The sequence below is a fragment of the Scomber japonicus genome, chromosome 1 (assembly GCF_027409825.1).
Source record: "Scomber japonicus isolate fScoJap1 chromosome 1, fScoJap1.pri, whole genome shotgun sequence".
NCBI lineage: Eukaryota > Metazoa > Chordata > Actinopteri > Scombriformes > Scombridae > Scomber > Scomber japonicus.
The window spans coordinates 21,270,169-21,296,856 of NC_070578.1; the positions used below are offsets into that span (position 1 = coordinate 21,270,169).

At 39.1% G+C, this 26,688-nt stretch overlaps 2 protein-coding genes across 5 annotated transcripts in view; one reads left to right on the forward strand and one right to left on the reverse strand.

Moving 5' to 3' along the window:
- Window positions 1–19,732, forward strand: part of rnf111 (ring finger protein 111) — a 28,459-nt gene extending 8,727 nt beyond the window's left edge. For 2 of the 3 annotated variants that reach the window (XM_053318337.1, XM_053318328.1), the window contains exons 4-15: window positions 8,062–8,216; window positions 10,131–10,325; window positions 10,572–10,966; window positions 11,653–11,908; window positions 12,430–12,796; window positions 12,906–13,031; window positions 13,136–13,244; window positions 14,733–14,813; window positions 15,660–15,755; window positions 16,054–16,140; window positions 16,586–16,689; window positions 18,189–19,732. In XM_053318337.1, the coding sequence (XP_053174312.1) occupies window positions 8,062–8,216; window positions 10,131–10,325; window positions 10,572–10,966; window positions 11,653–11,908; window positions 12,430–12,796; window positions 12,906–13,031; window positions 13,136–13,244; window positions 14,733–14,813; window positions 15,660–15,755; window positions 16,054–16,140; window positions 16,586–16,689; window positions 18,189–18,306 (2,089 nt within the window). In that variant the 3' untranslated portion in view covers window positions 18,307–19,732. The remainder of the gene's footprint in view (window positions 1–8,061; window positions 8,217–10,130; window positions 10,326–10,571; window positions 10,967–11,652; window positions 11,909–12,429; window positions 12,797–12,905; window positions 13,032–13,135; window positions 13,245–14,732; window positions 14,814–15,659; window positions 15,756–16,053; window positions 16,141–16,585; window positions 16,690–18,188) is intronic. The other variant, XM_053318346.1, reaches the window with a different exon arrangement.
- A 2,626-nt stretch (window positions 19,733–22,358) lies between these two features.
- myo1ea (myosin IEa) overlaps window positions 22,359–26,688 on the reverse strand; it is a 52,999-nt gene continuing 48,669 nt past the window's right edge. For both annotated transcript variants that reach the window (XM_053318546.1, XM_053318554.1), the window contains 5 exons: window positions 26,587–26,676; window positions 26,267–26,471; window positions 25,344–25,379; window positions 24,024–24,193; window positions 22,359–23,912 (listed from right to left, as the gene is read on the reverse strand). In XM_053318546.1, coding sequence (XP_053174521.1) covers window positions 23,836–23,912; window positions 24,024–24,193; window positions 25,344–25,379; window positions 26,267–26,471; window positions 26,587–26,676 — 578 coding nt within the window. In that variant the 3' untranslated portion in view covers window positions 22,359–23,835. The remainder of the gene's footprint in view (window positions 23,913–24,023; window positions 24,194–25,343; window positions 25,380–26,266; window positions 26,472–26,586; window positions 26,677–26,688) is intronic.

The following is a 26,688-nucleotide window of genomic DNA, read 5'->3' on the forward strand; positions in this document are numbered from 1 at the left end:
GTGGACTGTGTGGAATATAGTAGAATAGTAAATTCATTTTTCATTTCTTAATTTTATGCATGATGTAAGGTAAGATGATGATGTGTTAGTGCAGAGGAAGTGTTTTTTTCTCCTCTTTGTGCGAGGAAGAAAAAACCTAATCAAATGAATCAGATAATCATTAATTAGGTTTTCAACCTGTTCAGTAATCATTGCAACCCATCCTTGATGTTTATTGACTATTGGAACTACACCAATTGTTATTGGAGGTTGGTTGGAGCAATCACTTACCACCACCAGCTTAATTTGATTATCCCAACCTGAAGTGTCTCACATAGCTGGCATAGGAAGAACTGGTCATTTCACTCCTGCTAGTCAACACTTAACTAATCCACATATGCTTTTGTTCGTGATCTCCCTCGGGGGGTATTTCAGCGTGCTATACTCCCAGCAGTGAAGTTCTCCTGCCTTGTCTGGATAAACAGTAGCCTACATGTCAGCTGTGTGTAGTCAACGCTTAACATACAGGTCTCCACCCATACTGTGGTAAATAATATTTTCATATAGAATATTCCAGTAGACAACAAATGAAGGCTTTGATAATTATTTAATTGGTTGCTTCTTACACATTTAAAGGCCATTTTAATAACGGTATTTACCTCTGTGTCAAGGCTCACCTGTGAATTGAATAAAATACCAGAATAAGAAGCTCTGGGGTTTCACACTCAGACAAATATTGAAATTCTTAGAAGAGTCTGTGTTGCCCTTGTTAAGTTTAATGGTAGATGCAGTTATGTGGTATTTGTCTAACAATTAATAAAAATATTTTTTATGTGAAGCATCTACAGACTAAATAGGACCTAATATTGAACCTTGAGGTGCACCTCAAGTAATATTTGTTGATAATTAACTAAATGTGCTTGTTTTAACAAAAGGTTCAATTGAAAATGGTATTTTTGAAGTGCAGTCCACTCTGGTTAGTCAAATAAAGCTTCAAACTAAAAGCTGTGTGAGTTCCCAGAACTGTAAATAAATCTAAATCCAGACTGAAAACAGTGGGAAATGTCATTGTTTGTCAAAATTGTCCAAAGCAATTCTCCCTAGTGAGTAATGGTGTCTGTTGGAGCCTTGGGCTAAGTACAAGCTTCTTCTCTGTTTCTTTTGCATGACTGGTCTTGTGGTGTTGTTCCCCTTTCTTTAGAACACGAAGAGCCCCCTTTCCAAATACTGCTGAAACATATTTGTTATGCTTAATATGTTGTTTACTGTGGTAGTGTTTTGTCATTGGGAAAAACAGGAAGTCAAACTGGTTTTGACTAATGGCTGTTTTTCCCAGATCGGGGTGTTCTATGTGAACCTGGATGTTAATCAAGACTATACCTTCTTGCTACTAACTGTAGCACTCATCCCATAACCAAGCTCTTGTGCACATGACTGAGTTGCATACTGTTTGTGGAATGCAGTGGTGAGTGTTGATGCTATGGGGTTAGCATGCTCATGAGACAAACAGAAGCTGTGTATGTAGCAATAGCAATATTCTGGCAAAGCAGAGTGAATGGCGCTACAGGAAGTCAAGAAGTTGATATGGACTTTTAATGGAATACTTTCTAACTTATATGAATTCAAACATCTATAACTTGAAAAGAATAATTTAAGCCATATGCATTTCTTCCATATCTATCTGTGGGAATATATGTGATGTGCTGTGCAAAGCATTTCACATTACAGGAAATATCAAATAACAAAGAAAAAGTCACTGTTGATTTTTATAATTTTTCTGGTGGAAGTTGAGACACTAGGTTTGGATTACAATTAGATGCAAATACAATCTATGCTGACCACACAAACTATTAATTCACATGACAGAAGTTGCTATGGCAACATGCAAACATGGCACATTATGAAGGTAACAAAGGAGTCTCACTGCTATAAACTGCATGTTTGACAGAGATTAACTCTGAAGGACCAGACCTGAAAATACAACAGAAAGTGAATAAAGCTTCAAGCTCAACACGAACATGAAGACAAATGTAAAGGTTTTTTTTTCTGTAACCTGAGTATCAATGCACAGATCTTCTCAACCCCAAAAATAACAACAGAAAGAGGGTGAGGGGGACAAGTTAGCAATGCAGGCAAGCTGTTAAACAAAGAGGTGTGCTCTAACAGCTGTGCCTGGAAACATGTGGATAACAAATATACAGTAGATTGCTTCTTTTTCAATAAAAAAAAACTGACTTCAGTTGCTGAAGTCCCCAGTAACAACAAAACAGTTAACCAGGTCTGTTTGTTGTGTATCCAGTTCTTCTGAAATTGACATAGCACATGAATATCCTTTTTCTTTTCTCATTGGAATAAGCTTTGTGGAAGTTGTATGGCAATAATTCTGCCAATGATGAGACATGATACATCATTTTGTTTCCTGTATCTTTAAGTCTGCAGTATTAGAGAGGAGAGCTCTTGACTACAGTTTTTCATACTTTTAATTCCAGACCTCTTTTTTGGGGTGACACATTTATTTTAATTATTAATTAATCTGCCAATTTTAAAATGTTAAAAAAAAACTATAAAAAGAAATGCCCATTATAATATGTTAACCCTTTCATGCATGAATTATGATAAGGAAAATATTTGAACTTCATTTTTTCTTTCACCAAATGATTTACTATTACATTATAATAACACAAATCAACTGATCTACAACCAAAAACATTACTGCAGGTTTAGTGGTGATGTATGGGATGACGCACTAGTGTCCACTGTGGTGGCTGAAGCGTAACTATGCCATCAAAATCCTTTCATACATAAAAACAGCTTTTGAATAGTTTTCCACTGCAGTGGCAACTATGCATGAAAGGGTTAAAGGCCAAGGTAAAATTTGAGAAGCTGAAACCACAAATGTTTGGCATTTTGGTATCACTTGATTGTCAGAATAGTAGCCAATTAATTATCTATTGATCTTCTAATCAGCTAATTGTTGCAGCTGTAGGTGTATTTGAATGTTTACTTGTTTATGTAATCATTGTTTATGATCATCATTCTTTATTTTATAGCCACCTCAATGCTCAATTGTTCTGATTGTGTAATTGCCTTAACCCAGTTCAGACATCAACCATTGGCTGTGTGTGCATGTAGGTGTAGCCAGTGTAGCACAACTAGAAAAAGGAGTTAATGCAGGTTGCTGATTGCTTGTATTTAAAGATGTGTATGCTGTTTAGGATGAAAGAGCTCAGAGTGGAGAGGTGTGTTAGTGCTCCAGTGCTCATGGATCTACTTTTATTGCCCCGAGAAAGCCGGCATAGTGGATCTACATGCCTAGTAGTTTATAGCAATGAAACCACATCACTTTAACAGGACCTGCTCACCCCCCCCTTAATTTTTAACTCTTTCCAGACACCTAACATAAATATAACTGCTTGTGTACATAAAGCTTCATTATTAGTCCAATTCAAGGGTGGACAGTTTGAGTGGTAGGGGCATGCTGAGGGGTAATTTTTTTATATGCCCCTTGTAGTAATACCATCTGTTGTCGTAATTAGTTTATTACTTGGTAATTAACACTTACGATCACAGTGAAGAATAAGCACCATTGGCCATCATTGTTATCAGATTATATCATTTTTAAAAAGTGCTTTAAGCTTTTGCATGCTCTAGTCTATTTACTGTAAATCTTACAATCAATATAATTAAACTTCCTGTTAATCATTTCACAAAACATACAACATACATTTTCTTTCTCTATATAGAACAGCCTTGGTGTGATGTATTTATGTGCTGTATACAATCCGCAAACCTGAGCTTCTCCTCTATCAGTCCGCTTTTTTACATCTCCCCCAACACAGTATCATTTCTTCTTCCCTACTTTATATTAATGTACCGGTAATATCTGGAAATATTTCCCGGAAGTGATTACACCAACCTTGGAATGCTATGGCTTGTCTAATCTGCTTGTTTTCCTGACTTCCAAAGATGTCCAGGCTCGCTAGAGTATGTAGAGATGAGCCTTTCCTGAAAGGGGGGGATGGGCAGCCGGAGAGCAGGAGGGTGGAGAATCAAAGGCTAACAGAATGAGCAATGAAAGCTTTGTTTTCACCACCACTGGTCCAATTTATGAATGTGTGTTTGTGTGTAGTTTATGTCAATATAGGCACAATGCACATGCATACACAAACACACACAGTATATCGTTGGCCTTGGCTTTGTTTTTGTGAATTAGTGTGTTACGGATAAGTTAAAGATAATGAAGTATTTATTATTTGTGACTGCCCTCGATCCCTCTTATTTAATCTTGTCAATGTGCAAATAGCATATTTACTGTAATATTTACATTGTCCTAATTCTACTGCATAGTGCATACAGAGCCTCAGTTAGGTCTACATTCATTTAGACAATTCCTGTTCTTTCCTTTGGTGTTTTCTATAGTGTCCAGTAGTATTTTCTGTACTGACATTTTCTGAGTGTCAATCTGTGACTAAGGTTTACTTTGGACAGCCTCTAAAGCAGTTGTTAACCATCAGCAGCACTTCAGGGAATGTGAAAAATGTTACTGAATTCGAGGGAGAGAGAGAGAGGATTTTTTAACCCAAGCCTGCTCCTCTCACATTGCTCAGGGACACACCATCAGTATGGATATCTTTAACTTTAACTGCTGTCTGTTGTTTAGTTGTTCGTGCCACGCCACAGTTCACTCACTTGCAAAGCAGTGCATTAGGAGAACATTCCAGCGTTTTAACAGTGCGCTGTGGGCGTTTTCGACAGCTGGCCTAACCCAGAGCGCTGTGGGTTACAGTAAACAAGGATTATGTAGTTGATATGGATCAATTAAAAACGGCTTTGATCAGTCCCAGCCCTGATGCTGCAGGTCAGCTCAACGACATACGTAAGTTCACAAAACATTTAGATGTCATTGAATGCCTGGTGAACATAACACACACTGTATTTCTGTCATTAGGATTCCAGTGTAGATCCAATTCGTGTATAAATAAGTAATGTTGTGTCTTTGTTGTGTGAAGCTAAAAACAAACAGAAGGGAGAACCACCTGCATCTCTACAGTGATCCACATACACATCCAATCAACCTAAAAGTACAAATCATTCAGTACAAGTTGGAGTTGTCCTTTTCCAGACATTTTTTAAGACATTGATATAATACTCTGGATATCATAATATAGATGCATTTTTTCCTACCTTAGATTCATTATACTTCATATTATTGTTGTTGTTATTATTATTTACATTGAAAAGATTGTACTTTATCAGCATGAAGGGTTTACATGCAGCTCTGTGATTATTATTATATGTCTATATGAGATAAAGCTATCAGCACCAGATAGTACCGGGTGCTCACAGTTATTGATATCAATATATCCTCACTTGTGTAGACACACTCAATACTTTCATCAGTGCAAAGACTGGTGCCTCACTGTTTAGCAGTGTAACATAGTGCTGTTCCTGCTTTGTGTGACATCCTCCCCTTCAACTCCCAAACTCCCAGCCTTAGCTGTCCATAGCATCAGTCCCAGCAGTTTACTCTGCATTACCACAGTGCTCAGCCTTCAGCCCTCCTCTCATCCCTCGGGTATGTGGCTCACATCACGCTGGCTTGGCACAACCTCAGCTTTGCCAAGCCACCCATTCCCATAGTGTTCATATTTACAATGTACTGATTTCCTCTTGGCTACCCCCCACCTTCCACACCCTACCCTCAAGGGGTCATGGTGGTAAACAGATATTTACAAAATAATCCCAGGTCTACTTAATTAGGAACTCTTCCCTAGTGGGTAGTCCTGCTCCCTGGGATCAACCCAGAACTGAGGAGCCTGGCCAATTAGACCCCAGCACAACCACTGTGCACCCCCCTGTGCATACCACCCTCTTAGCTGTGTGTTTTGTCTCTGTGTGTGCTTGCACATATATGGGCACCAGTTTGCTTTTGTGATTTGTTAAGTAAGAAAGTTAATAAACTTCCTCTTCAGTTCCATTTGCATTGTCATGCAGCATGTCTCACAGGAAATTGAATTGGATGCAGACGGTATGAGCTAATGGGAATCCCCCTTATCACAAACAGCAGCAAGAAAGGCATTTCCTGCACTGAAGCACATCTGAGGGATTTGATCAAAGCCAAACTCTTAATTGGGCATTCTGCATAATGAAAAAAAATATCAATAATCAAACCAGGATATAACACTACACACTGTGTGTGTGTGTGTGTGTGTGTGTGTGTGTGTGTGTGTGTGTGTGTGTGTGTGTGTGTGTGTGTGTGTGTGTGTGTGTGTGTGTGTGTGTGTGTGTGTGTGTGTGTGTGTGTGCGCGTGTGTGTGCGCGTGTGTGTGTGTGCGTATTTGTACTTTAAAATATACTGTACAGTCTTGCAGTCATTGAACTCCAGTGTCAGCAAATGGTTTCAGTTAATTGTTCCTCTTGTTGAAGGTATTGAAATCACAATAAACAGTCTAAATATTGAGACATCCATATGTCACATCTCCCATCTATCCTTTCTCTGTACTTTTTCCTGTTCAGGCATTAGCTTGTACCAGTGTCTGTTTGGGAAAGGTCAGAAAAATCATTTAACATGGATTTATTGAATCACTTCATGATTTCATATGTATATGTATGCTTTAATCAGTAATATTTTCTAGCTAGTCTATAATTTAATTTGACATACCAGAACCTCCATATTTGTAAATAAGCTGTGGTTTACAGGTTTGTGCTGCTGGCACTCAGATATACAGTCTTTCCCCTTGCACCTGTGTATTTTATAAAAGCTCTCTGGGAGCAGCAGTGAAATCCCCTCGCCACAAAGCTCCATGGCATCCCGCTTTACGGCACTCCCATACGGTCTCCAGTCTTGTGTCCCCCGAGCTCATCCCTCCTCCCTCTGATCACCCAGCTTTACGGCACTGTGGGGAGAAATGCCACTATTCCCTGGCCTTCCTCTCACTTCAGTTTTAGAGAGCAGGGGGTGCAGCGACAGGAGCCTTTTGAGAGACAAAATTAAAAGGAAGAAAAGAGGAATGGCCGAAGCAGGGCAAGAGAGCTACAGAGCATTTGAGTAAAATGTAGGAAAAAGGAAGGTGGGGGTGGAAAGGATGCTAAGATTTAGATGGAATTGCTCCATGATTGCAGTCCTGAGTGAACAAGCTACCCCTTGTTTCAGACAGTGCTTTAACACAGGTAGCATAATTTCTTTTAAACATGACTGTAAACAGGCATGTGTCAATGACGTTTTTTATGATTTTATTATATTTTGCTCCCTACAACTATATTGAGTCTTTTTTGAGATGTGCGTTTAAATGTGATTTGATGTGCGCTGATGTTTTTGAGTCAACTTGTGTGTCACTGTATCTACTGGGTCTGTAAAATTCACAAAGTCAGACTGACTTGATGCTCAATTACCAGAAAAGGCCGTTTGAACCTCAGACTCTAAGCACTGTTTTGATACATGATCAACATAAAGTACCGCTATATACATTTACATACTTAATTATGAAGGTGAGCTTTGGGTTTCAGTTTCAGGGGTAAGTGTTGTCTTAGTTTCTTAAATGGTTGGCAGAGAGCATCTTCAGTTAGTCTTATCTGCCATTTCCTTTGAGGTAATGATATGTCCTGTTTTAAATAGTCTTAGTACTATCTTAAAATGTAGTCATTGGTTTGGTCCTCTTGTTGTGCTGTGAGTGCAGTTATGTACACCAAACAAGGAATACACAAGTAATCCCATAAGAATTGATCATCATATTAGCTCCTACAATTAAATAAACTGCATCAGGTATGATATTAAAAACAGATGACCCTACTGACTTACACACACTCAAATTAAATTTCAACACTGTTTTAAGAGACAGTAATGTCAACTGTTGTACTTACTGGGAAGGCCACATTTAAATTCTTTTGTCCGCTATTGCTTCCTTGCTTACATTTGTACCAGCAGCCTTTTGTCAAAGCAGCCACTGTCTGGAAATGAGTTTGAGTCAGATTCTAGTAAAGCCAGTGCTTCACTGAACTGTCAGAATATTTGAAGTGAGACCAGTGTGGTCCTGCACTGCAATTCAGTTGGCTGTAAGATGTTTTGTGTTTGTGTGTTTACAGGTCACGCTCAGTGGGGGGTCTTGGCAGGATCTGGTCTAATAGTTGCTCCCAGAACCGTCTCCAGGAGCCACGCGGACGTCACAGACTCTCCACCGTCATCCAACCACTGCGTCAGAATGCTGGGGAGGTGGTAGACCTCACTGTCGATGAAGATGGTAAGAAACTTTTTAAAAATCCATCACCCAAGTACATTTATTAAAAGTGTTTAAAGACACCACACATACTGTCAACGATTCTGCCTCTTTTCAAGTTACCTTCCACCTCTCAGCTGCAGCAAATGTCAAAGTGATGCCTTGAAATCTTGCTGTGTGCTCTGTAAGCAAGCATTTGTACACATGTAAAGGTCATAGAAGCTATTCTGCTGTGCTTTTACAATCTATTGAGTATCCTTTATATCTGATGTTTCATAACTATCAGCCTTAAAGTTGCATCTGGATCTCTGTTATCACCTTGGATTTATAGTAAATACATTATTAAGGAATTGCAGAGCTTCATATTAAGCCATTCACCAAACTGCTTTAAATATTTCTTAATTTAGACATGAGATAAGATCCACGTAACCGCAACATCTGCAGTACGATATTGGCAGCATGCCTTTGTTGCATGTTGTTTTCCATCTCTCTCCCCTCACCCACTGTCATCTCTCTACTATAAATGTAGAACAAAATACAAGAACAAACAAAGCAAAAAAAGGCTTAAAACTAGGTTTAACATTCTCACCAGCATGCATGATTTCAGTCATAGAGCAGTTTTAAATTCATACAATACTTAATACAATCCATCAGTTCAATTCAATAATCTTTTCTTGCTTAAATCCCTGCAAGAGCTTCACGCAGGCCAGAATTGTTAATGACATTAAATAGTTTACTACAAAAATAATGTTGTGGCATTCAGTCCCTAATAAAACATTGGCCAGAGACAGAGCAGTCATATAAAACTAGTTTTACAAATGCAATAATGATAGCTTTAAGTACAAAGAATATTTCAGACCTTGATATCTAATTAGTTAATTAAATGAAGTAGTAAAATAAAATGAGTTGTTGTTGTTGTGCTTTAAACAGTAACTCTCGATATGCATCAATGAGCCAGTCAGTGAAGAATAGACAAGAAGAAGAGTTAATTGTTGTACATTGATATCAACTACCTAGCAGTAAGCATATTTATTTACATTACCATTTCCTGTCATAGTACACATGTCCTTTTGTTGTATACTGAGACCTCTGTGTGACATTCAGCATTTGTGTGACTTTGAGGCCAATCTCTGTCTTTTTATCAGACTGCCCCCATGACAGAAAAAGAGTAGAGGATTGAGTATTAGAGTATTTGCATTTCTTAGGAGAAAGAGGGGAAATTAATTTGTGAATATGAAAAGCAGATGGAGTTCACACACTAGAATGCTAATAAGGTTTGTTCTTCTCCCCGGCTGCTGAGCCTCTGCAGAAAAGCACACACATGCTACCAACCACACCAGGATTATTCTCTTCCAGACCAAGTGTCCAGTTGGATTTAAGGGGGGCAACACAAATTGTGAAAATCAGGTCCTTTTAATTCACAAGTAACAATGCATACACCAGTTCATTTTAGCTTCATTAGTCAAACACAGTGTCAGCGTTATAATGAAATGATTTGATCAGTTCAGCACTAGTCATAAAATATAGAATATAAGATTTAAAAAATGTAAAAAGATGGGATGAGATATAAGTAAAATACATCCACATGCTTTAGGCTTACACATGATGTAATATTTAAGGAATAAGGTTTTGTTAAATAGTATAAATGTAAAATAGAGTTTAATGGTTTGAATTAGGCAGGCAGTCAGTCCTCCAAGACAGAGTTTACCTCACAGTCATCTTCATTCTTATTTTACTTTCATCATTGCAGTCAGTTAATATTTTATCTAGTATTAATTACAAATAAAAACATTTTTAGGATCAGTAAGTCTCAGAGCTCTGCACGTTCTCTCTATTTTTGTGTACAGACGATAGAGAGGCAGAACCAGTGGATCTCCTAATCACAACCATCATTAATCTTCCTTTTCTAAATCATTATCTGTCTTTATTTCTCCTCAGATCTCTCAGTTGTGCCAACAACCTCTGGCAGCATTCACCCTCAAACAGTCAGGTCGTCCTCATCATCATCTTCCCATCATGCCTCTACCTCAGAGCTCAATGATGTCCCAGGCCCCTCCACTAGCTGCCCAGGCTCAATACCTGAAAGTATGCATGCACAGAGGCCAAGTGGCTCTACTCGCATAGCCACAGAGGGTAAGACAGGAGAAGGCATGTTGTAACCAGCCACTCTAGACGATTTCATTGGAACTGTTTTGCAATTTGTGTCTGAGATTATGTCCTGTCAGCTGCTGGACAAGCAGACCCTGCAACAGGAAATATGTGTATTTTAACATTGTCTGTAGTGATATTGTATCTTCAAATAATGAGCTGCTGACATATTATATCTATACTAAATGGTATGTCTCATCATGTTTTATCTTATCATCTTATTCTCATCAGATGACGGCAGACCAGGTTTGTCAAGTACAGTCGGAGAGAGCGCAGGCACAGCCATGCCCAGACTCCCATCCTGCTGTCAGCAGCACTCCCCATGTGGAGGGCCCTCCCCTGGTCACCTGTCCCTGAGCCACTCCCACTCAAGCTGCTTGCAGGCCTCGTCCTCTCAGCAGACCAGCGGTTCTCAGCACGGCCACAGCCACAGCCACAGCCACAGCAATGCTCACCACTTCCTCCACCATGTCCATCACCCTACGCCACAGCCTCCGGGCACCCTGCCTTTTCCAGAGTCGAGCTGCGCCGTGGAGCGACCCAATGCTCTGCCTGCGCCCTGTGCTGTAGTAAGCAGCAGCAGCAACAGTAGTAGTAGCAGCAACACAGCCCACTACCACGACCAGGTGTGTCTGTGGTGTATTAAATATCAACATACTGTAGTTTTACAGTCGTTTTTGGATTATTGCTATATAAACATTCTGCTTAAGTTTGGTATCTGGAACCACCAACATAAAATATCTTTTATAGGCTAAGAAAGGCACAAATAGCAACTTCTAAGCTGTTAGACTGGCAGGACCAATTCAGGTTGGAAAAGTGAAATATAGGCCCTTATGTCAACCTTGTTGTCTCAGCACACTGGGTTGTTATTACTTTGTTCATGTTTGGGGGGAAATATTAAAAATCTCACCAAGAAGAGGTTTGTGACAACCTGTGATTAGCAGTAATTGTTACAGTCCCTTAGCTGTCTCGCCTAAAGTAGGATTATTGTGTGAATAAGATGAGAAAATTACATTTAATGTGTTTAAAATGGTATTATCATGTTTTTAGACCCTCCTTTCTCAACACTTAACACTAATTAAAATTAGCTGCTTAGCTTAAAACAGCCTCAACAAGAGAATGAGACACCCAGAATACACAAAGGTTCCACATATATACTATTGTGTATATATACTGTTTTCAAAGAAAAATACAACAGTAAGAAGTGTATTTAATTTGTTGCTTGACTGTATTTGAACCTGTGCCCACACATAGACTCATTTAGCAGTTTGTCCCTCTTATTTCTATAACATTGTCTGCCACCCTCCCACAGCAAACTCTGCCAGTAGACCTGAGCAACAGCAGTGTTCGGAGCAGTGGAAACAGCGGGGCTAGTTTCCATGGCAGCACCTCAGCCTTTGACCCGTGCTGCCCGGGCTCCACCTCACGACCTCCTGCGTACGTTTCCCAGGCCACCCCTGGGCCCAGTCAGCCAGCTGTAGTGGACTCATTCAGCTCCTCCATGGTGGCTCAGCCTCAGCCACAAACACAACCCCAGCAGCCCTGCAGACATTACATGCACCCCCCATGTGAGTACGATGGGCTTACATTTTCTAAAATGCTCTTTATTTTTTATTTTTTTGTAAGTTCTACTGCTGCATTTGTGAAGCCGTACTCCTAAAACCTAACGCTAATAGTAATTAACAGAGCCTGCTGGTTAATGTGCCAAGTGCTGTGGGAACTGTACCAGGCAGCAGTAGTTAATTGCTCATTCTACTCAGAATAGCTCAGTGTGAAGAGTGAAGCTGTGTGACAAGGCTGGAGATGTAGGATGAGAGTTAGTTGCTGCTGATGATAATACATTTCTCTGCTCGCCTCTCCTCTTTCCCTTACTGCTGCTTAGACGAGTGGCAAGAAAAAACAAAATTTATTTTATCGTTGATCAGGAAGTTGCATCATTTATGCAGTGATGAGCCAAGATGTTTGTGTGTCAGCTTAATGTACAAATTTTAACATTTTAATTGATGCCTGTGAGAAATAACTACTTTTGTTGGTCATTGGGGTAGTGCTTAAAGATGTTTTCCTTAATCTTATCTTTCTTCTAACCCAGATGGCTCCCTAGCACGATCACTGCATCATCAGCCCTCCTCAGCTTGCCCTCATTCCCACGGGAACCCCCAGCTTACACCTCAGCCCCCTCCACAAGGCGACTATGTCATTCCCCACACTGTCCATACCTTTCATCCACCACTGCCATCCCATCCCTCAGGCCACGCTGTGCCCTCTGCCCCTCCTGCTCCTCTGCCTGCCCACCACCTCTCTAGCTCAAGTGCCCCACTGGCCCAGCACCTGCCAGCGGACCACCAGACCCTGCCACACCATATGCCGGCACTGGGGGCCTCGGTGCAGAGGCTTCATCAACACGAGATACTGCAGAGGATGGAGGTCCAGAGACGCAGGATGATGCAGCATCCCACGTGAGTACCGCCATCACATAACACTCCATTGTTTTCCCACCTTGAATTTGTGTATTAGTGTCCGCTCTAAACCAGTCTTTCTTTAACCTGTATTCTCTTTTCTTTGCAGACGAGCACATGAGCGTCCTCCTCCACACCCCCACAGAATGCACCCCAACTACGGCCATGGACACCATATCCATGTGCCACAAACTATGTCTTCCCATCCTCGCCAGCCTGAGCAGAGAACAGCATGGTCAGTGTCAGAAGCAATGACGCTTGGCAAATGGTTATGTTCACATATAAAAAAGGACGTTTTGATGTAATGACAACTTATTACTATTAATGTTTTGTCAACAGGGAGCTTGGCATCGAGGCTGTGGCACCATTCCCATCAGGGCACCTGCACTCCCACCTGCCCCACTACCACCCTCCCCCCAGACTGCACCACTTCCCCATCCCCTTCATGGTGAGAGAAACTCTGAGCACACATACATATATTTGCATAATGAGAAAGATTCACTTTTACATGAAGGCTTAGATTAACCTCTTAAACTCCACAAGGACGCTAACATTGCTTCCTTTCAGAGGCTGTATCTTTTAGAGTGTAGATTCTGGGTGTCTTCAGGCTTCCGCTGGTACCAGCCATGTCAGGCTAGTTTGTCGGGAAGAGGGCTGAATAACCCTCCTACCTCAAGATATATGAATAAAAATGGGTTCTATGGATACCAACGAGTCTCCTCTTTACAGACATACCCACATTATGCTAATCCTATGCAGTTTTGGGCAAAAAAATGAGCCGTTTTTTCAGTCATTCAGTCACTAAAAAATGCAGGTCTTACAGAAATCTCCTGTTCCTCAAGGTCTTGGTGTCTTAATGTGGTATCAATTCTCAAGTGGTCAAAAAATAGTGGAATTTTGCATGAAATCTTTAACAAATCAACCTCAAAATTGCTGCAAATATGTATGAGACATAATTAAGCATGGGAATGATCATCATATACTTTCATCATAATTTTCTGAGTTCCTATACACTCTAAATAAGCTCCTAACAAAAACACAATGTTTATTACAGAATTATGACTAGAAAAACTCCACACACAGTGCTGACCTGCATCTTTAATTAATCTTCAGGTTCCTGGCTTTTTGATAATGTACACCACTTATATACGTATATTGCATATGATATCCCCCCTAAAAAAAGACAAAAATGGGTCTCTGGTGGTGGTGGTGGAGGGGGGATGGTTAATGTTGCTGGCCCCTTATTTATAACATCAGTTATTTCAAGGATGGGTTGGTGGACTCCATGAATTATGCATTAGCAATTAATTGTAGCTCATCAGGCATTTCAAGTGTTTGCACACTCAACAAATCCAGAAGCCTTGAAAAAAGATCCTGCACAAATATAGTCGACAGTTTGCTCATGTTACTGCTTTTTTCCTCTCCCCTGGACTCCCTCAAACGTCCAAACACTGGTTGCCTTTTACAATCAGTTCCCCTCTGCAGCACTGATACAAGCGCACATAAAGTCAGAGTACTGTTTCATTTTTACAAGCTCCCCAAATGTTTTTTGCATATCCACAATTCATCACAGCGAGCACGCTCAGAATTACAGGGTCGAGAAGTTGAACCAGGGGATATTAAAGTGAATTTTGATGAAGATTCTCAGCAGAGCTCATTAGTTTTAATTTGTATACATCTATGACCTTCACAATCATTACATATCTACCCTGTGAACACATTCAGAGTAAATAAAACATCTTCCTTTATCACTGAACTTAACTTTGATTTCAGAAATGCCAAATTACACACAAATTAGTCAAATTCACTCTCTATTAAAATATAAACAAACAGCCCCATAAGACACTGTATGTATCATCTCATGCACTGCAAATTCAGCGTGTAAAATTCGAGAGAAACAAAGAGCGAAACATTTTTTTTGCTTCTTCCCTCACAGCACACTGGCATATCTGAAGTGACCTACCCGCACATTCGGTACATCTCATCTAGAATGACTGGCTTTGGAAGAACCTATGAGGTGAGTGTTGTTTTTTTGTCTTTTTTTAATGTCACTGCTGCTAAATCTTTTTTATAATTTAATGTTTTATTTTTTTTTATTATCAGCCCGAGTAAATAAGAGTGTTGCTTTATTACTGCTTCATTCATCACTACTAGTCATCATCTCATGACTGATCATTATTTTATTTCATTATTAGTTATTGTTAGGTCATTTGTAAATACACACTGGAATTAGATGAAGACATATGAAGAGAGAAGACAGGAGAAAGCAATATTTAATGCTATAGTGTAAGGAAAATATTTAACATTTTGATGAAAAAATTCAGCTTTTTAATTCAGCTTCACTTACAAAGTTGAGTCAATTTAGCATGTTGTTTAACTCTGGGCTTTTTCACACTTAACAGAGCAGATTAGATCACCAAACTCCATTTCCTTTGTCAAAGTGTCCTTGAGCAAGACACGTTACTTCACATTGCTCCTTGTGTGTGTGTGTGTGTGTGTGTGTGTGTGTGTGTGTGTGTGTGTGTGTGTGTGTGTGTGTGTGTGTGTGTGTGTGTGTGTGTAAGATGCTTTGTAAGTTGTATGCCAAATGAATGTAATGTAATCACTCGTTTGCATCTCCTTCATTTTCTCCACTAGCAGTGGTAGTAGTAGTAGTGATTTACAAATTTTGCTGTTAGATTCAATTTGTTATCACTGACACCAGCATACACACATGAGCTACTTGCTTCATTTTTGGCCTCCACTCGGGACAGGCATAGGTTGGTGTTAATGAATGAAAAAATAAAGCATTCAGCAGGATATGTGGCATCTGCCCAAAAATGTCTTTCTCTTTCATGGAGTTGTATTTCTCTCTTCCATTCAGGACCTGCTGCATTTAGAGGAAAGATTGGGGACTGTGAACCGAGGAGCCTCTCAGGGAACCATAGAGAGGTGCACTTACCCACACAAGTACAAAAAGGTGAGGAGACATGAGCATGTGTGTGTGTGTGTACGAGTAGCTATGTATATATTGTTAATGGTATTTTGCAGATTCTGTATATAGTTGTGCTTGTCTGTTACAGTTTATTCTGGGACAGAGTGCGTAGTGGTCTTTTGTGCTCATTTCAAACGTCTGATGTTTTGCCAACATTTAGCAAAAATACTGTAGTGTCTTTCACCAGAGATTGAAGCTGTGAAGATATTGTTGGGGAAAGGTTTCCTTAGAGGTTTCCAAATGTATCTAAATAAGCAATCTAACACCCTGCCACCCAATACAGAAGGTGTTGGAGAGAGACATTGACCAACAGTTAACCCCTGAAGCTTGGGCATCTATTGGGAAAAATATGCACGCAACCCCAGAATCGGTGAGAAATAATGAACAAATCAATTTGGAAACATGTCTCTGCTCACATGTACAGTAGATGTTAGCTGTAGTCTTGGGGGCCAGGGAATTCGGCTCTAGATAAACTTAGATTTGTTTAGTATAGAAATAGCAGATAGAAAGTCTTTTTTTCTGTTTTCAGGACAAAATGACCATTCTCTCTGTCCCCAAAGGAATTAAATGTTTTTGATGAAATGTTTGTTTCTAAGAATAGTTACTTTTTTATATACAGTATTATATATTTACCCAAATGTAAAATATATATTTGTAATGTTACCACAGTGTTTTAGATGAGCAGTTTAATGTGTTTTTACAGTAAATACAATAATAGGATTAATCAGCATTTGTAATGATTCTGCTGAGGCAGCTTTGATGATTGATTCTGCTTCAATCAAAAATCATGTTTCCAAATGTTTTTTCACAAACAGAGAAAGCTGCATGGTAAGCAAGACGAAGACGAGGGGGCAGATGAAGACACAGAAGAAAAATGCACCATCTGTCTGTCAATACTGGAGGAGGGGGAGGATGTCAGGTAAATGGCACCCCTCCTGGGTGTTGGCTCACAGTTTTGAATGTGTTCAATTATGCTTTCAGGGGCGTGTCTGTGAGCCTGCAAACACAGACATTTGGGATATATTTGTTCCATTTTTCCACCGTCTCTTGAGATATTTAAAAAACAAACCCAAAGGTATAGTAATCAGCCAGAAAACCCCAGAGTGCCTCAAAATTACCGGCCTCATGGAGCTGCTTTCTGGCACTCACTCAGGTTTTTTGGAGCAGGCTTTTCTGCCCTCTGTTGGTATGAATTGAAATGACCAGTTTGTTTTTAGTTGAGTCACATTTCTTAAGAGATTATTTACACTCATCATATATAAGGTGTTTTGAGTATAAACTGAATTACAGAATTGCAAAAATTGCAAATCTCTTTTTTTTACTTTGTTGGTAAATCCCTCATTTTTTGGGCTAGTTTTTTTATATATGCTAGATTAGATTTAAACTTTATTGTAATTTCATATAGTACAAATACAACAAAAATAGAAAGTGCAAATAGTAGACTACGGTGCTGATGAGGCAGTATTACAGGTGAGAGTATGTGTGATCATATAAACATGAAATATATACAGATAATAAAAAGAAGGTGCTGACAAGGCAATGTTTATAGAAGAGGTAGAAGGGATATGGCATATATAAGTTAAATACAGATGAAATTAATATTATATCTGAGAATAAGTACAGACTATTGTTTGTTGTTATTAAGTAACATTATAATATAATCATATAATATATGGTATAATAGCATATTATAATGAACTTTGCTAGTGTTATGACCTGGTTCAAGTCGCCACAACAGAAGAGAGACACATCATTTTAGTGTGTGTGTGTGTGTGTGTGTGTGTGTGTGTGTGTGTGTGTGTGTGTGTGTGTGTGTGTGTGTGTGTGTGTGTGTGTGTGTGTGTGTGTGTGTGTGTGTGTGTGTGTGTGTGTGTGGCCAGTTTGCTCCTAAAAATCTCAAAAAACAGATGACAAATGTATAATTTCATTTTTAGAAAAGGCTAAACAATGTCCTTAAATCTGTGATCTGTGTTTTACAGTTTACAGTAGTTTTAGAGTTTTACGACTTCAGTCTAATGACAGTTCAGCAATGCAGCTCATTGGTATGTTTTTGATAAATAAAATGTAATAAAAAGTTAATGCACAACAATTAAGTGAATGGCAAAGGCTACATACTTATTAGTAGGACTAAATAGTTGTTGGGTTTGGTTCAGTCTTTTCCTGGGATTTGTTGACAAAAAGAAAAATGCTACCATATTCTCCTTAAAACTATTTAATAGCAGGAATAATTAGGTGGGACATCATTATGACATAAAAGTAACAATATATAGCAAAGTAGAGCAGTGAGTAGATCTGCAGAAGAGTTGAACCCTGCTGTTATATTAATTACAGCTGTGATTACAGCTGTGACTTAAAGGTAAAAGTCTCAAAATTCTGTTTTCAATCTTCCTCATTTTTGCTTCTGTGTTTCCCCTCCAGGCGCCTACCATGTATGCACCTCTTCCATCAGCTGTGTGTGGATCAGTGGCTCCTTACCAATAAGAAGTGCCCCATCTGCAGAGTGGACATTGAGGCACAGTTGTCTGCTGAGAGTTGATGCTGTTTTTTTTTTCTAACGACCCTTTTGTTGAAATTTATTTTGAGATCATATTAATTTTCTCTTCAGTACTGCAGTCAACCAAAGATGGCATGAATTACCTGCACAGCTCTACTACTAGACAATTAAAAAAAAAAAGAAAAAAAAAAAGATTGACAAAAAAGCATTGAGCCTAGAGTGCCAGCTATCACATATTACTACAACAGCTAGAATTCTCCATTAAGGTTTAAGATTTTATTGTATTTATAAAGCTTTTATGTAGCTTTTGATTGTTTCCTCAAGTGTCATTTTTGTTTTTGTTTTTTCTGCATGTTTCCTTGCAATGCATTTCTTTGCACATGTAACATGGGCTCAACACGGCCTAACAAATTTGCAGGTGAGGATAACTGCTCTAGTAAAGACGCATTTCTGTAAACCTAATGCCTTGCTTTACTAGAATAGAATGTCAACCTCCAGTTTAAAAAAAAACATTGCAGGATTCATTTTACCAATCATTGTATCGATTAGTTTTATGTTTAGAAGATGTGGATTGTTAGTGAAAGACGTTTTTTAAGTAAATCAAGACATTCCTAACTAGGGAAATATGTTAACAGATCAGCTGCTGTATTAGTGCACACCCAGTATTTCTAGAGTGGAAATAAACTCCAATGTTCACCTCACTCCCAAGAATATGCACATGCTTTGCTACGACGACACCTCCCCTCCAGCACCTGCATTCGACTAAAACACCGTTATCACCACCATCTGATGTATTTTAGAGAACAAGAGAAGAATGTCACGCCCCCCCCCCCCCACCCTCCCCTTTTTGACTGTTCTTTCAAAACTGAACGATTGTTAAGAGATCTGCTGTGAAACTTTTCTTCATTTTGTTGGGGCCTGTGATGGTTAACTGAGTTTCTGTAAAGTCATCTTAGGCTAACACGTGTGTAAGACATTTCACACAAGCCTGCAACCTGGGATCACTTGTCAGTTTTATCCTAGAAGATCCTTTTTCCCGTTTTGTGTGTTCAGAGGGAAATACACAGCTCAACTTGGGATAAATACTTACAGTTTGTTCTCACATATTAGTCCATTTTATCCACTCTCCCTTTTTGTCTCTCTGTAGTTGAAGCAGCAGCGTCCATTTTTACTGCTGCAGAAAGAAAAAAAAAACACTAATACTGTTGACTAACTCACTCGCATAGAATTGCACAAGAGAGAAAAAGGTAGGAGAATAGTAGTGAATATGACAGTGCGCTGAGGCCATGTATTTCCACTCTGATGAATATTAAAAAAAAAAAAAAAAAGGATATTTTGAATGGAGTGTTGAAATGCAGTACTTAAAAGCAGGTATACATGCATTCATTGACTTAAAGGCACCAGGATCATATTCTGTGGGATTTATATTAGTTTTAAAAAATAATATTAATAAACTTGGATAACTCTTAATGGAGTCTTTTCCTTGTCGTCCTCTTTGAAAATCATGACATTGGAGTGAATGACGGATTGCTGAAGACATGGTCATGTTGTTTTATGAAATGTCTGAGAATCATGATAAGAAGCCTTAAAAGTTGACTTAAATATAGTTAGAAATATTCCTAAAACATTTTGCGTGTGTTCAAATAAGTGCTGTAAATGGGTCCAATCAGATGCTACCAATATGAAGTGCAAGAGCAGTTTAAAGGTGGAAGAAACTGTTTAAGAAGGGAAGAAATTATTTATATTCTTACGCAGCAATATCTGTTAGGTTGTGTATATTACACTGTTTCAGTTCCTTTTTTCCATACAAACACGTTTTACTTCTTACAGCAAGATTGATCAAATACAGTTGACACAAAGCTGTTCAGAAAATTCAAATATATAATATTCCTCTCAGACAGGTGTTTGATAACAGCTGTTGATACTTTTTAAAATCGTTCGGCTAAGAATTTTAACAGCTATTAGTAGGTATGTGTATAATGTATAGGGTGTTGAAGTTGATGTGTATCTTACTGCTCTCAGAAAAGTGGAATTGTATGGCATCCATGCCATAGATCAGTGGTTTGCAACCTTTTTGGCTTTCGACCTTTAAGGCGATGTCTGCTCGTCACTGGTTTCATATGACTACAGTTGTGACCAGTTCAACACAAGTCCCCCCCCCCCCCCCCCCCTCAGGAGCTGCAGAAGTAAAATGATCCAATAACCCTTAATATTCAATGCAAAGAAAAATAAGCATAACTTTGTTTATCAGAAATATGTTTTTCTGCTTTCCTCTTCTGTTGATATATTGATCTTAGGATCCCTTGTGGAGCTCATGTCCTGCAGGTTAGGGACCACTGCCTTAGATTTCATGCCTAGGAATATAGACATTTTAATATGTCAGTGTATTAGTGGTTCCTGTATTCAATTTATCCTGATTAAAATTAAGCCCTGCAGTCTTTGTCACCTTTCTCAGTATTCCCAGCTTTAGTCTTAAAGTGATTTTCAATTTTCCCAAAACCAATAGAAATGTCAAACAATAGAGTAAAATAAACAATGTAATACTAACAATGTAATACTACTTTAACACATCAGCTCATCCTTTAAATCCGTTATTTTCAATACATAAACATAAATCATGTTTGGTTTAATCTACTTTACCGAAATGTGCCATTGCCTTGAAAAGAATAGACACATAAAAACACAATGAGAATCATCAGAGAAACTGATTCACCCCAGACAGAAACATTAAGTGTAGAAACTATTTCAGCCACAGGGTGGACACAAACCACCAAGAACTTCTTCAGCTCTGCTCAGGTTGGAGGTGAACAAAGCTACGATGGAAGTGTACTCCATGGACTAATTATAAGGATAAAGGTGCAACAAAGGTAACAGTAGGCTGAGGGAGATGTCTGTCAAGCATATAGTCCTCAGACACCCACACAGTCCTGAGAAGAGCCCTAATATGGCACAATAATTAAAATCACCTGCATGGCCTTTAAAGAGCATCATCTTCATCATCTTCTCTCCTCAGGATGGTGACAGAGGCAGTGTACTTAACCAAATGTTCATATTTCTTTCAGCAGCAAGTGATAGTAAACACACAACATTGAGGAGAAAGAAAAGATGCAATAAGTGAAATTGTACATATGTTCAGGTAAGAGAATTGGAACGATTTGAGGCCTCGGGACTGAGGAGGTGAGCTCTGTGGAAATATGAGCAAACATACTGCCAGCCTTCAAGGTCCAGTCCCACAGTGCAGCTGTACAGCCTGACCAGATCTGACCTTCATTTGTGTATCGCTGAACAGCTGTAGGATTCATTTATGCCAAGAATTATGCAACTGCAGCCAGATAGAAGATGTTTTGTTGCACTGCAGCAGCTGAACAGTCAGGGCAAATGAACTTTGTTTACTCAACTACATAATGTTTAACTTCAGTGCAGTTAGAGGGAGCGAATCATTTGGTGGTATTCAAAGTACTTTTTACTAGAGTGTGGTATAAACTGTTCAAGTCCTTCTCTGTCAAGGTTCAGTGGTTTGCATCATGGCTACGTTCCACTCTATGCTTCAGATAGGACTGTTCACAGTCCACATTTTGACTAGTCATGGCAGGAAAAGTGCCGGTGTTCATAATAACATTAACAATGTCTCAGTACTATTTAGTGTTCCAGTGAGTCATGACAGCGTGACTGTTACTTTTATCAAACACACCTGTGCTTTTCCTACTGTGTAACATGTCAAAATGTAAAAAGATACTTGTGTTTATTGAAAATAAAGAGGTCTGTAGCTTCCATTGAAGACACTGAGGACATGTTCTTTGTATTGTCTTTTTTAAGATGACACCAATAATCTCTGATTATTTAAAGGAAGAACATTGAAATACATTTACCTAATTCTTCACGTTATTCTTGAGTATTCTTGAGTGGGGAAAACTCATAAAACATTATTTAGACAATCATGAGGGTACATTACTCTTTAAAACACACTACTGGCTTTACCAAAGTTATATTTGAACAGTTAGATGAGTGCAGTTTGATTGTGTCACAGAATGATCCGTGTTGGTTGTTGCTTGGACTGCACATGTGCATATCAGATAATACACATAAAACACCTGCTTGTTCATTGGTCATTTAATGGGTTTTCTTATAATAAAACAAAATAAAGCAGTTCAATTTACAATATTACATACTTTATTAAAAAGACTCATCTAAGGTTTTGTATTGCACAAGGATGCTTTTCAACCATCCAAGATCAAACTATATGATGATGATGCAGAAGATCTATGACAGAAGTCCCAGCTGTTTTTTACTGACTAGAGCATAATGTGGTTATTTGATTAAAAAAAAATACAAAGGAATGTGTAAGTAATGCAACAGCAGTGCAAAAGATGTGCAGGAACAGTCGAGCAAAAAAAGCTAAAGGAAATCTTTGTAGTGCCACGGTAAAAATGTCAACAAATATCTTCCACCTAAAACCACTTTTGCACTTGACAAAACAAAAATCTGTTCACCCTATTCTGTGATAATTATCTATGTGTCACCGAACGGGAAATAAAGCAGCCCTGTGAGTATCAAAAGCAGAGAGAAAGTGAGAGAAAATAAAAGAATTCTAAGATCCTTCAGAGAAAATACAAAACAATTAATTTAAACCAGCAACAGGCATACTCCTACATATGAACACATATACAGAATCAGATCTAAAAATGCCTGTTTTTAGAATTTAATGTAAACAAATTAGTCTCCTCAGTAATGAGGCTTATTGCTAGCTTGGCAATCTGTCCTTCATAGACTTGACTTACTGGCTGTGGCGTGAGCAAATGACGGTGTCTGTGTCCAAGGTAGTACCTGTACCAATAAAGTGCTAATACACCACAGACAGCATGCTCAGGTTACAGTATACGTGGCCTCTAAACTGTGTCTAGAATATACTGGTGTGATAGAAAAACAAAAAAACTTAAGAGATGAAGGTGGTTTTCCAGGTGATTCACCACTTGACCGCACAGACTGATTAAAATGTTGCTTTGGTATTTAAAATCGCAAAAAAATCACAGTGTGATTCATTACTAAATGTCTGCGTCCTGTGAGCAGTGACAGTTTTGCATCCAAATAAATATTCCTGGTTGAATGGAGCAGTCGCTCCCAATAATGAGTCAGTGACACAGTGGCACCGGCAACCACCTTCGCTTCAGCAATCAAACCTTCATCTAAAAATGATGCGTCAAGAGTAAAAATCACAGCCTTGTCGCACAGATTAAGCATACTTCATTCCTTCAAAATGTTTGAGTTTGAAACCTCTCAGCAAGGTGAAAAATGACGGTAAGGAGGACACAGAAAAAAAAGCTATAAATACAATAAATAGTTTTGTTCAGTACTCAGAAGGACTGTGGACAGTCTTCTCGTTTTGTCTGTCTTTTGGTCTTGTGTAACAGAGAGTTACATTCATTTACTACAAAGCCAGTAGTGGAGGAAATGTGAGCTTTTCTCCCTGAGAAACCTCAAAGCATTCTCTCTCCGGCTGTTAGCTCCATTCCGTCCTCTGAGAGGGTCAGCAGGGATGCAGCAGGCTCTCCTCACGCTGTAAACCGGCAGCGTCTAAACCTTGGTGACATAGTTGTTGGGGAAAAGGCCCTGCTTTCCACGAAGTCGTCCTGTCCACCATCCAGATGCATCTAACCAACAAATAAGGTTAGATTAAAATCTCAATTCAGACTGACATTTGACTAAGATCTTCACAAACACAGTGATATCAGTAATTGGATGCTGTCTAAAAATCTCGTTACCTTCTTTGATGATGTCAATAAGGTCATCAGCGTTGAAGCTGAGCTCGTCCGTGTCCTGAGCGTCATAGGCATACAAGGCCTTGCACTGAGGCACCTGGGGTTTGGGTTTGGGTGCAGGTTTGGGTCGTCCTCCTCCTGGTGGAGGCCTGGTGGCTGATGGTCTGTGAGCTCTGAGGCATTAGGAGACAGAAGGAAAACACCCAGCTGTCAACATCTGCAGCAGGGTCCACTTACAGGCGGGCGCTAAATGAAAGAGCGGGTCTACTGTACTGCAGTGGCTGTGAATGTAACTCAGAAGTGTCACAGAGTGCATCCTAAAATATTTGTGCATGTATATCACCATCTTGATATGATGTGATGTGATGTAAAAAAACACTTGGGTTTTTTTGCTTAAAGTTTAGGGTTGTATTTCTCACACCTATTATAAACAGCAGTCAAATTAAACACTTTTCATTTTAAACCTGAGCGACCACAAGTCCTCTTCCATCCTGTAAATATGTGTCACACACAGATTATGACAACATAAACAGTATTTGTTTGTGTTGTCCTGTTTCATTTTAAGAGAATTTGGTAGTTCATACATCGGCCACAAGATGGTGATCTAGTGCATGCTGTACAGCTGCCTCAACAGATGAGTTGAGACTGAAAAACGTTCAAATTTGAAACCTCTCAGAGCAGAGACAGTTGAAACAGTCACAGTGTATTTCAACTATCACTCAGGCTTTGTACTTAGGGATCTGTACATGGTAAACCACATTAATATACTGTATATTCAGTATATTCTCCTTTAACATTATTTCTTAAACATAATGCCAAATATAATACAATATGCTGTGAGAGTGAAGGAGATAATACAGAATAGGTTGTGCCTTCGCCACAGTTAGTGATCAACACACAAATCAATTGTTAGCTTACAAACATGGTATATATGCATTTATTGGATAGAAATGTATAGCCTACACCACCCTCTTATGTCTAACTTGCATCTTAAATATACACTAATAGAACGGATCCCTGATGAAAAATGAGGTAGTAGGAGAAGTGCACAGCAGCGATTCTTTCATTACAACAATGAAAGATCTTCCACAAAAAGACGAATTGTAAAATAATTCCTCTTTGATATAAACTGAGCTGCAGCAGGAAATTAGATATTAGTTGCAGACTACAGTCAGCTCCTTTAGTGATTTTGAAAAAAAAAAAAGGATATCACTACTAGCAGCGTTAACATGTACAAGAAAGGAAGTGTAAACATGTCCTGCTGCTGAAAGCTTTTCTACTACTCAACCACCACCCAAAAACACTGCAAACACTCCAACTCACATTCCTCCATTTGAAGCTGGTCGTCTGTGTCCATTACTACAAAAGAATAAATTGTCCAAATTATGGCAAAGTACAGAAACATAAGTTTGTGTATTAATGTGTGTCTTTGTTCATGTGAAGATAGAAGATAGAAAACATTTTCAGTTAATGTTGTCTAATAGCATAACCAGCAGGTATGTATGCTGTTCACACAAAATCTGTGTAAATAAAACTACATCAAATATAATTGAGCATCTGTGAGTTCATACATTAATCTATGCAGGCCAGAGGCAATGCTGCACTTGGAAAAGGACTTTCAAGCTCACAATAACCACACTTACAAATAGTGCTTTAATGCTCGGTCACATTAGGCTAAATGACATTTAGCATTAGTCAGCTATTAAAAAAGGACTGACACTCACAGCTGTTCAACTTAACTGTAGAAATAAAAAATAAAAATAAAGAGAGGGATCTCATCTTTAAGGAAGGAGTGTCACATCAAGTAGAAGGACACAGGCAAAATCAGGCAAAAAGTGACTGTTCTCTTTTCTGGTGCAGAAAAGTTGTTCCACATCTTACACAGTCTCTCTAACAGTCAGCATTTTATCACTTGCAACACACAAAGACAGTATGACAGATGCAACACAGGATATCACACAGAGCTCCAAAGAGACCAAATTACCTGAGCTCAGATTACAACAAAACTGCAAAACTATTTAACGTCAAAGAGAGCATTTGTCCAAAATCATGACAAACTGTCACAAGCCATATCACAAGATGAAACTAACCAACAGTGATATGGTTGACAAATATTGATAAGTTGCATTTAATATGTTTAATATGATCCACCTTTGCAGCAGAAAAATTTTAATGTCTTCTTTCTAACATGTTGCTTGTCTGTGTATTGTTTTGACAATGGTAGTGTGTTTGTGCCAGTTTCTCACCCAGCAGCTCCTTGGTCAGGGACTCTCAGACAGTCCAGGTTTGGCTGCGGCCGACTGCTGCCTCGCTCATTCAGCTGGTTGATGTTGCTGGGCAGGACAGGGCGCGACTGGTTGCCAGATGAGGGATGTCTCTGGTTGTGATGCTGGGAGTTCCTCTGATTGGATACGTGGTTTGTGTTTTTCACTCCACCGTTCTGGTGAGCAACTGCAAGGAGGACAAAGAAAGAGGAGGGTGGGTCACACTGTGTTTTAGACATCCACGTGGGTTGTGGACATGGTTGTTTTGGTGAGCGGTGAGATGGATGTGGTGAAGGCTTTACCTGGAGGTCCTGGTGCAGCTCGTGAGGGGATGTGCTGGTGAGTCCTGGAAACACTAGAGCGGCTCTGAGTGAAGCCCTTCCTGGTGGGACCTAAATAGATAC